The following is a 10,884-nucleotide window of genomic DNA, read 5'->3' on the forward strand; positions in this document are numbered from 1 at the left end:
CATACTTCTCCAAATAAAAGTGACAGAGCAAACATCTGTCCCTTGCTGGCTGCCTTCATCCAATCAGCGACGGCTACCATGCAAAACGGCCAATGTGCGGGAGGGGAATTTGCGGGGAGGAAAACAACAACTGAAATTTCCTTGTCTTTAGTCGGGCTGTTCGAGGATGGGAGTGACACCAAATTGGCTTAGGGAAAATACAGAGGTGACACTTTTGAAACATGCTTCAGCCAGTAATAAACATGTGTGTGAGGTTAGATCAAGTGCTCCTATTTCACAGCACATGTTTATTGCACCAGAGAAATAATGTCCGTATGCATACAATATGATACTGCACCAGTATCATCAGGAAAAATAATGAGATCCAACAGGCATATGGATTCAGGTTTCTAAAATAAATGCCACTAGTCTACGGTAGAGGAGAAACTAGAATGACAAAGGAATAGGTTGTATCAAAGGGGGATGACTGGTAACAATTATGTTTGTGAGCTAATGCAGGATGGACAATTGTGTTTGCTGTCCCCTGGGGAAGGTGGTGGACATATTGAATCTTAAGGAGTGGGGGGGAAGAAAAAAAAAAGAAGAAAAACTTGTCGGGTTGAGTGTGGAGCATCTCGGGTGGAGGAGGGGGGGAAGGGGCCAGAGAGCATTGCTCTTTGATTGCACATTTTATGAAGAATTACAACGGTTCTATCGGAAAAGAATTCATCCCAGATTTTAAAGGCTGATGCGTCTTTTTGTAAAAAGGCCACTTTAGCGAGATTCGGGCGGTAAATCAGAATGGGGTCGTTGGGGGTGGTGTGTGGGGGTTAAATGAACATTTTTACAGGTTACATTTTTTGAGCTTTTGCAGCTGAACGGAACATTTTATGACTTGTCCACTCAAAGTTATACTGCTAAGTCACACAGAGTGGATGTACAAAGTGAACACACCCCTATATATTTTTTTTGATACACAATTAGGATTGAATATAGAGAGAATGAGATGGCCGCAGAAATGCATGTAAAAAAAAAATCTATTTTTAGAAGACAGCTTGATTTCTGTATTTTATTTATTTTGTACTCTTTGATGTATTTTTACATTTGTTGGCAGTTCTTTGCAAAAGTGCTAAATATGTTTTGATGGTATCTTTTGTCTGCCTCCCCTTTTGTGCATTTATTTTGTTCTTTTTTTCTTTTCTTGGATTCAGGTCTGTCTTCTCCCTGGACTACTCCAAAATTCACCTGAGTACAAAAACAAAAAAACAAACAACAACAAAAAAAACTATATATTTTTTTTAATTAGAGGGACATATTGTGGGCTACTAACCTTTTTTTTTTCCAATCGGAAAAAACTTTTATTTCAAAAGGGGTATGTTCACTGTATCCACTGTATATCTTTGTTACAAAATCAATACACAAACTGTACCTCTGACTTTTTCACTGCCCATTTCTCATTTACAGAATACATTATTGAATTGAACCATGAACAATACACAGACGCACTCGCACGCATACACTGGACTGGTACACGCAGGCACACACACACACACACGCTCACACACACACATCCACACATCCACACACACACACACACATCCCCACACGCACACACGCACATACAAAAGTCCAAACATATACACATAAAACACATGTAGAAATGCACTGATACAGACATGTGACATTGGCTGTCCAATCCTAGACTGTCAACTTTAAAAAAAAACGGACTATGTGCTGCAATAATTAAAAGCATAATCGTACTTTTTCTGCTCCTAAAATGGTCAGATAAAAATGTTTAACCTGCGTCTTGGAAAAAAAGGATGTGAACATGCAAGCTTTTCCTCTGCCTTTATAATGGTGGGCAGGATGAAGCTTGCCGGAAAAAAAGGATTGAGTCATTCCTTTTCTCACTTCAATGACATCGTCACTTGAGACTGATTGTCAGGCTTTCAGCGTCTATTCTGCTGTATTTGTGCAAAAGACACGGCAGCAGCAGTACAGTGGTTGATCATACTGGGCCAAGCCACAGCAAAGCAGGAAGGATCAATTAGGTGAGAACATAAATAATGATATTGGATAATCCTAAATAAATGTTGAGATTATTTCTCTGTCGTAACAATACACTGTATATCACTGGAAGAATGTTTTGAATCTACGGTACCTCCAACTAATGAAAATCACGAACAGAGTGTGGAGGAGACACATTGATGGCAGTGAGATGTTAAGGTGGGCATCTCCGAAAATTAGCCATGTCAACATTGAAGGAAATCTCAGCAAGATACCAAGATGAGATTCCACAGTGTCGTTCCAACCTCCAAGATGGTGCAGCTTTTGTTCCCTCGTCTTGGCATTGATTAGAGTAGAATGGAATGAATGTAGAGAGGAGTGACTTCCCAACAGCGCTGACCTCAACCCAGTTTGAACACTTTTGGGATCGGCTTGGGTATGGGTGTTGGTAGTACAGACATGACGAATGCAACATTGCCCAGCTGACTTGCAACGACTCTAAACAAGAGTCAATTTCAAAAGCAGAACAAGCTTCTGCAAAGTCAGTGAAGATTAGACACATTTAATACGGGCTGTAATCAAAAAGCATTTAAAAAACTGTTGTTAAGAAGCATTGTTACAACAGAGAAATAATGGACCTGATTTTTTTTTTAAGCGATCCTTTTTTGCACTCAGTTGATCGTGACATGGGGCGGAGTTCCATAATTCCTCCATTTTATATGTCAAGACTGCACTAGTTTCTCGATGGAGTCAAGTGCACAAATATCCTGTCATTCATTAGTTGAGGGACGACAAACAGTGAGGATTTACTGTGTTCAAAATGGCTGCCCACTTGGCCGGCGCTGGAGGAGGATGTTTTTCCTCCGCCTTCCACGGCACCCGTGGGAGCGGGCTGACCCCACAACTGGGGAGAAGCCCTCCGTAGGCCCCTCGGGGAGGGCCACAGCAGGGAAGCGTTCAGCCAGCAGCTGACCACTGAATCAATAAACATCCTGGAGCTCCACCTCAGCTGTTTTCACAAGTACTCTTGCGTTTTGAGAGCAATGGTAGTCGGCTTTCTTCACTCGGCTCTTTGATTTTTATTTCATCTATTCTATTTGTGTAATGGTGTCAAAAATTGGTGCCACAAGAACACACACAAAAAAAGAAAAAAAATATCCTGTATATCTGACCAAGTCTAAAAATTCTGACATTTTGAAATGTGTTACCTGTTGGTTCCAGAGCAATGTACTTACCTGAGCAGGGTTTGAGAAAAGTATTTCAGTGTGTTTGCAATGTCAGTTCCAGAGGGCACAGGATAAATATTGTGTTGCACACGGTTGTGATACTCTTGCAAGTATCGTATCTTAGAAGCAACTATGGACAAAATAAAGAGCAGAGTGACAAGCAGATTAAAAATTTGAGACACAAACATGTGCAGCTGAGCAGAGATAAAAACATGCAAAAGGTTTAAAATGCATTCCGTTTCAATGGGATATTGTCGGGTCTCTCGCGTGCATGTTACAAAGATGTTCCAGTAACAAAATTAAACAGAGGCTGTGATTCCAATGCCCTCTGGCCCTTTTCAAGTGACCTTTTTGAGCTATTTCTAAGATGTTATAAGAAGCCTCAGGGAGCCTCACTGTTCCACGGCCAGATGGAAAACCGAACTTCTCTTCCTGGATTTGAGATTCGATTTTCGCCGGACCCACCTCTGTAGCACTCCTGAATAGACCTGACCAGAGAGGTTGAGTAGTGTGAGCCCCCTTGTAGTTGAAACACACCCTCCGGTCCCCTTTCTTAAAAACCTACAAACCTAGAGACGCTGTCCCCGATGTCCATGTGCTGTTGTTTAGACATTTGAAACAGGACAGCTCTACAACATTCCGAGCCATTCGTAATTCATCCACTAATGGGGCCTTGCCACACAAGCAAATTTAGGCAAGGTCAAATGCTTACCCTGCACTGGCGGCTGTGTCTACCCTTCACCACTTGAGGGGGCATAACAATACATTCTAATTAGCAGTGGTAAGCTATATTAAATTATCTAACAATGTTGATGCCATTGTGTTGGCAGGGAGGCGTGCAGTTTTGTAAGCTTCTGCTTTGCTCTTCTTTTTCTTTTTAAGTGTGAAACAATCTCCTTTGTGAGGCTGCAGTAATATGAATCTGTGTCGAAAAATGATCAGTGTAAAATTCTGCTAGGTAGAGGAAAATCTGTGATGTAATATTAGGTACATATGAGTTAAAAATCCACGACAAGTCCTATGCAAACATCAAAGGGGACTACAAGCTTCATGACTTTCTCCCCCCCAGCCCCAGCAGTGACTCTGATATTGTTCATCCATGCATCTATACTGTTTATCGGACCCGGGAATTTGTGATGGAGAGGCACGCCAACGAAGGTGCCGAATACTAACCAATGTGTGGTGGGTGGTGAGGGTGAGTTTAAGTCTTCTTTTTGTAACATACAGTTCATAAAACAACTATCTACCGACGGCAACCTGACACACATTGGTACTGGGCTGGTTCTTGCTGGTTCTTGCTCCATTCTATTTCTTCTCCTCATTCTCTCCCAATAAGACCACCACATCTTCCTCCTCCTCGTTCCTCGGCTTATAAATTGTCTTGTAGTTGTAGATCGGTATTCTATGTCTTGCTAAAAGATGGCATGATTGTGAGTATTGGAGATTATAAAGGAGGTCGGGCCCATTTAAAAATGATTTCAACCGTTTCATGCGCCCTGTAACCTGATAACGCGATAAGCTGTCCACTAAAAAAATTTCCTGGGCCACGTCGGCCTAGAATGGACTGGTCGTTCAGGAGTTGTACCAACTTGTCTAATTGCCACCACACCCCTGCTTGTTTATCCTGTTCAAGATCACAGCCTATCCTAGCGGACCGTGGGCCACAGATGGGCTTAAACAATTGAACTGGCTGCCAATCAGTATATTGCCATTCTTTTTATTTATTTATTTGCGTCTCACTTCCTTCCGCTTTCTAAGAAAATGGCTTTTGCAAATACAAAAGTAGTTGGCGCCTTATACGCCATACATTTAGCTTTTTCTGTATATTTTCACCAACTAGTTAATTGTGCAAATTCATGCATACATTTGCATGGGTCTCGGATGTATTTTCACTGCATTCTATTTACAATTACTGCATAACTATGTGTGTGACTGATAAAAATGTACTCTAGGGCAAAACTTGATATCATTTCTACTGAAGCCTTTTGTAATTGTAGCATGTACATTTTTCTTCGCCTTCTATTAAAGACACTACACATAACGGTACACTACTGTTTATGATCGGCATGCCATTGATGTTAATACTGTTGTTGAAATGCAGTACTGTAGTTTTCTTATTATAATGATTGCTTATTGATAGCTCCAGTACTTTGTGTATGGATTAGAAAGCATCCAATCAGATTTATAAGACTTTGATCGGAATCACATCTGATAAATCTGATTGGATGCTCAAAAGTCAATCAATTCTAATCCATACACAAAGTCTTATGCAGGACATACATTTTGAGTGCGAGCTGGAGTTTGATATGGTGTGCTGCAGTATATTAGAAAGTGTTTTTGTTTGCATTTTTAGCTTGGCAACAACTGCTTTCAGACACAATTATTATAGTCTGTCATTCCATGTTTGAGCCCACTTTACTCTGCATCCCTTGTGTTATGATCATTATGTTTAACATTTTTTCATTGTCATTTGGATAAAATACAATTAGACACTACTGGACAGCGTCATCAGCACAACTTTTTAACTCGATAAAAAAAACAAGTTTCATCGACAAGTCACACCTTATCAATGACTAATGGTGACATCAAAGTACATGTGAGGTGTATAGTCAGGATTATGGAAGAATACTGGTTGTTTTTCCACCTGTTCACAGACAAGAAAGGGAAAGAGCCTGCCACCATCCTGATCCTAGCATATTCATGGGCAATCTTCAGGCAACCATATTGCTTGGGGAAGAAAAAAAAATCCACCGAACTGACCTTGACAGAAGCTCACCTCAAATATATGTGTCCGCATTTGTGTTGAATTTGTATATTCCGCGGTCAGTTAAAAAGCTGCGCAAACGATCGACGGACTTCATTTTAAGATGCAAAGAAATGCGGAGGAAGAGTGAGGAAGGAGGGGACACACGCGCACACGCACACATCGCACACATCGAGTCTTCCAGCCTTCCTCTGCAGTGAGAACGTGTTGCGAGCTGCCTTGGCAACCCATCATTACCAAGGACAGCTCCCCTCGTCCTCTCTCACCAATGTTTTTTTTTTTACGGAAAAAAAAATACATAATACATATATAACCTGACAGAAACACATACAGTACATACATATCTACTCACATTGCTCTGCCTTGGTGGACATTTCGGAGACACTTGTGGAGACATAAAAGCCACGCTGTCAAATTAATTTGAATATTTTTTTGCACCCTCTTCAGTGTGTGTCCCTTACTGGTGGAAAAGTGAACACTCTCTCTCTCTCTCTCTCTCTCTCTCTCTCTCTCTCTCTCTCTCTCTCTCTCTCTCTCAGATTGATCGTACCACTGTGCGCGATGGATTTGTGCACTATTTCTGTTCCCACTTTCCCCGTGTGCCGCTTTCAGTCATATTACAACATCGTCTTAATTCAGCAAATCGTTACTATTGGGATGAGAGAAATCTGAGGGGAAGGGTGAAAAAAACAGAGGAACCCTGTTGTGCAGATGGTACAAAAAAACACACCTTTCCAAATGGACTCACCCTGCGTTGACAAATTGCCATTCAGGATATCCAATATCGCCTTAAAAAACTGAAATGGTTCAACTAATGAAATACTGAAAACTTTTATTTGTAATCCTGTTTTGCGTGTGTGTGTGTGTGTGCGTGTGTGTGTGTGCGTGTGTGTGTGTGTGTGTCCTCTGTATGTAAGTACCCGGTAGTTAATCGTGCAACAGATGGCTGCCAATTAAACACATAAACACTGCGAGCATGACGTATCCGGAATAATATTTTTGTACAGCAGTATCATATAATTTGGCATGTTTTTATTACATTTGTTCTTTTTACATTTTTAACGACTGGTGCTGCTATTATATTAATTGATGAAATAATGGGGTTTTATACATATAAAGCAAAATAAATTTGAATTTAGGCGCTGGAGAATGTTTCTGAAAGTACAACATAAACAGACTTGAGCGAAGTACTGACTGAGTGCCAAGGATTTTTTGGAGTATTTCCATCTCATATCCAGCTGATGAGAAGCAACATTCTGTTGGTACATGAGGGGAGTTAAATATTAAATGTAAGTGTTATGTAAAAAGATTATGCGGTGAATAAATAATCATTCACTGTAAAATACAACATGTTTATTATTGTGATTAAAGTTTGCAGTCGTGTACAACAGGAACTTTAGAATTTGGTAATGTCTAAGGTCGCCACACTCCAGTCAGTCAATCTGCACTATTAAATTGATTACATTAAAATCACGTCACCTTGCCCAGAAATGGAGCCCCTGATATCATCTGTATGAAATAACTGGACACAAATGAAAGCTTCAAACTCATATTGTTAATTTTGTTTTGTAATGGTTATTTTATTTGTATCAGGGCAAAATCATAAAAGCTCTGTCATTGTCCAAATACGACTGGGTCTAACTGCAAGAAGATCCACAGTCATGGTGTTGTGGAGATGCTCTCTGTCGGTAGTGTGGGATATGGTGTAAGATCCATCCAGCTGGGGCCAGCAGAGTCGCAGCAAACACACATATGGCGAACACCGCTTGCTGTAAAGTAGTCAATTAAAAAAAAAATCACTTGTAGAAAAATAAAGTCTATGTCATGAGTTAACCACTTTCCTGAAGAATGACAATAACACGCCTGATCAGGTCTTTGACGGGCCAGACGAGTGCACATGTCAATCTCACAGATTCCTCAAGTTATCTTCCCAAATTCACCTTCAGTTCTGGATACTATTGTTCATTGTCACGATCACTTTTGTATGTTGCTAACATAGACTGGGCATATGTACTTCCCTGTGGACAGATCAACGCATTTATTGTGGCGTAAACAAGCGGTCGCTCTGTTTCACTTCCATCAGGATCTCTTAGCCTTCAACTGACTTATGGATAAGAAATGAATAAAATATCTTCTCCTCTGCACTGCTCGTGAGCTGGGGACGCACACTTTGCTTGATTTCCTTGCATCACAGTCCATAAAGTGCACTATCACAAACTGACTTTGTTTGGCTGACAATTTTAAATGTGTTTACTTCCGAGTTTAAAAAGTAATATTCGCTGAAACAAGAATAGTATGAATCCTACCACTGGTCCGATCTTGTCTTTAGCTGGCTTGTGCTGGATGATACACCTGTGATCCTGCTGGAAGCCTTTCATCACTTTGGAGACCCTCAGTGAACATGCCTTGAGAGCAGAGAACATCTTTCGGCTCAGCTCAGGTCACTCTCCTCGACTTTGGACAAAGTGCTGCTCTTGACATTCTTCCCCACATCCCGTGAGATTACAAAGAAACACTTTGATTCCCAACCCTCATCCTGGGAGGAGTCAATTCCACAGCCTTGTGTAAATAAATATACTGGCCAATTCCTCATCAACACAAGATGAGGACGGAGGATAACATGATGAGAATAAATAAATAGAATCAGGTCAAAAATGCTCATGTAGGATTACACAAAAAGTTCTGTGGGAACAGAAAAAAATGCATTGACATTGTTAGAAAATATTTTCTGGCTTGTTTCAGTGAATGCCGATAGTGACACCAATTCGCAATAATTTTTTTGTGAGAGAGTTATCATTACGAGAAATGATAATTAGCTTTATTGGCCAAGTATGTCAAAACAAACAGGAATTTGTCTCCAGTAAAAAAAAAAAAAAAATATATATATATATATATATATATATATATATTCATTCATTCATCTTCCAAGCCGCTTGATCCTCACTAGGGTCGCGGGGGGTGCTGGAGCCTATCCCAGCTGTCTCCGGGCAGTAGGCGGGGGACACCCTGAATCGGTTGCCAGCCAATCGCAGGGCACACAGAGACGAACAACCATCCACGCTCACACTCACACCTAGGGACAATTCAGAGTGTTCAATCAGCCTGACATGCATATTTTTGGAATGTGGGAGGAAACCGGAGTACCCGGAGAAAACCCATGCAGGCCCGGGGAGAACATGCAAACTCCACACAGGGAGGCCGGAGCTGGAATCGAACCCGGTACCTCTGCACTGTGAAGCCGACGTGCTAACCACTGGACTACCGGGCCGCCTATATATATATATATACACACACACACACACACACACACACACACACACACACACACACACACACACACACACACACACACACACACACACACACACACAGTACAGTATTTGACACATAAAAACCAGTGTTCAGAGAGACATTAAGCCAGAAAAGTAACCAGTTATGAGATGAGACTAATCAACAAATAAAGTGGCAAAATGGGTGAATTAGACCTTTCAAAAATGTAATAACATAACCCCACATGAAAGTTATAATGGTGGGATATATTTTTAATACCCATGAATATTTTTACAGTACACCAGCCCGATTGATGCTGCAAGAAGGGAACGACTGCAGTTGCTGACCACATTTTTGCTGTTGTTTATTGTGATTTTGAAATAGGAGGATTTTGTATGTATACAACTCTGAAATTGTGTCAAGATGGGGCAAAGTTAATTGACCTTGGAGTCAATGATGCTTTTGCCTATAATGTATGTCCTGTGTTGCCATCAGCAGGACATCCGGAGAACTACATCCCACTGCAATAAATGAATTGGCGATGAACATGTCGTCTACTAAAATAATAACCTTTGTAATGTTATCTTTAGGCGGCCCGGTGGTCGACTGGTTCGCGCATCGGCCTCACAGTGCAGAGGTGCAGGGTTCAATTCTGGCTCTGGCCTTCCTGTGTGGAGTTTGAATGGTCTCCCCGTGCCTGCGTGGGTTTTCCCCGGGTACTCCGGTTTCCTTCGACATTCCAAAAACATGCGTGGCAGGTTAACGGAACACTCAAAATTGTCCCTAGGTGTGAGTGTGAGCGCTCATAGTAGTTTGTCTATGTGTGCCCTGCAATTAGCTGGCAAACAGTTCAGAGTGTACCCAGCCTACTGCCCGATGACAGCTGGGATAGGCTCCAGCGCACCACGCGTCATTTGTGAGGATAAGTGGATCAGGAAATTGATGGATGGATGTTATCTTTCATGCGCAGGGTAGAAGAAAAATACATTTAACATTGAAACTACACGTTTTGCCCTTCAAAACGTTGTTTGCTTCATTCAGTGCGCAAGAAGAGGTGAGAGTTGTGGAAGGACAATGCATGGCTTCTTCACTATGGCAAGGCACCTGCCCATAGTGCCCAGAATATCCAACAGTTCCTGGCAGAGAAGAACATCACCAAGCGGAAGCAACAACCCTACACACATCACCATGGGTCTGTGTTATTTTTCCCCCCGGATTCTCCCAAAATAAAGATGATGGAGCAGCAGAGGACAACGGAAGAATCCTTAAAGGAGTGCATGAATAAGACAAGTTAAAGTTATTTGAATTGTTATGAAATAGTCGCGAGAGGGCGCTCGCCACTGCATTTTTGCGTAACCTGCGCGAGTTGACTGTCATAGGCAATTGACGGCGCACTGGCCAGTCACTCGTCGACGTCAAGTTAAGCTGAATGTAAGAAAGAAAGCGTATTTCCAAAACAAAAGTGTCGTAAACTTCCCTTAACACAATTTGCTATTATTCGAATTCATTGAAATGCATTCTTGTAAAATATTTGATATAGGTGTTTTTTAAACAATTTTGATCGCATACTTTTTCTTTTTCACCAGTCAAAAAAGTGGCATACATATTTGACTTTAGTGTGAAAGTCAAAACCGGAAT

General features: G+C 41.3%; 1 protein-coding gene across 11 annotated transcripts in view; it reads right to left on the minus strand.

Annotated features, from left to right (window-relative positions):
- Nucleotides 1-8,518, minus strand: part of LOC127615201 (protein unc-79 homolog) — a 37,822-nt gene extending 29,304 nt beyond the window's left edge. For 3 of the 11 annotated variants that reach the window (XM_052086802.1, XM_052086806.1, XM_052086797.1), the window contains exons 1-2: nt 6,329-6,492; nt 3,222-3,342 (exon numbers count right to left, since the gene is read on the minus strand). In XM_052086802.1, coding sequence (XP_051942762.1) covers nt 3,222-3,342; nt 6,329-6,350 — 143 coding nt within the window. In that variant the 5' untranslated portion in view covers nt 6,351-6,492. Of the gene's footprint in view, nt 1-3,221; nt 3,343-5,972; nt 6,160-6,328; nt 6,493-8,282 lie in introns of those variants that run through there. The other 8 variants (XM_052086801.1, XM_052086800.1, XM_052086796.1 and 5 more) reach the window with 5 other exon arrangements.
- Between the last annotated feature and the right edge of the window lie 2,366 nt (nt 8,519-10,884).

Source organism: Hippocampus zosterae, chromosome 14 (genome assembly GCF_025434085.1).
Source record: "Hippocampus zosterae strain Florida chromosome 14, ASM2543408v3, whole genome shotgun sequence".
Taxonomy (NCBI): domain Eukaryota; kingdom Metazoa; phylum Chordata; class Actinopteri; order Syngnathiformes; family Syngnathidae; genus Hippocampus; species Hippocampus zosterae.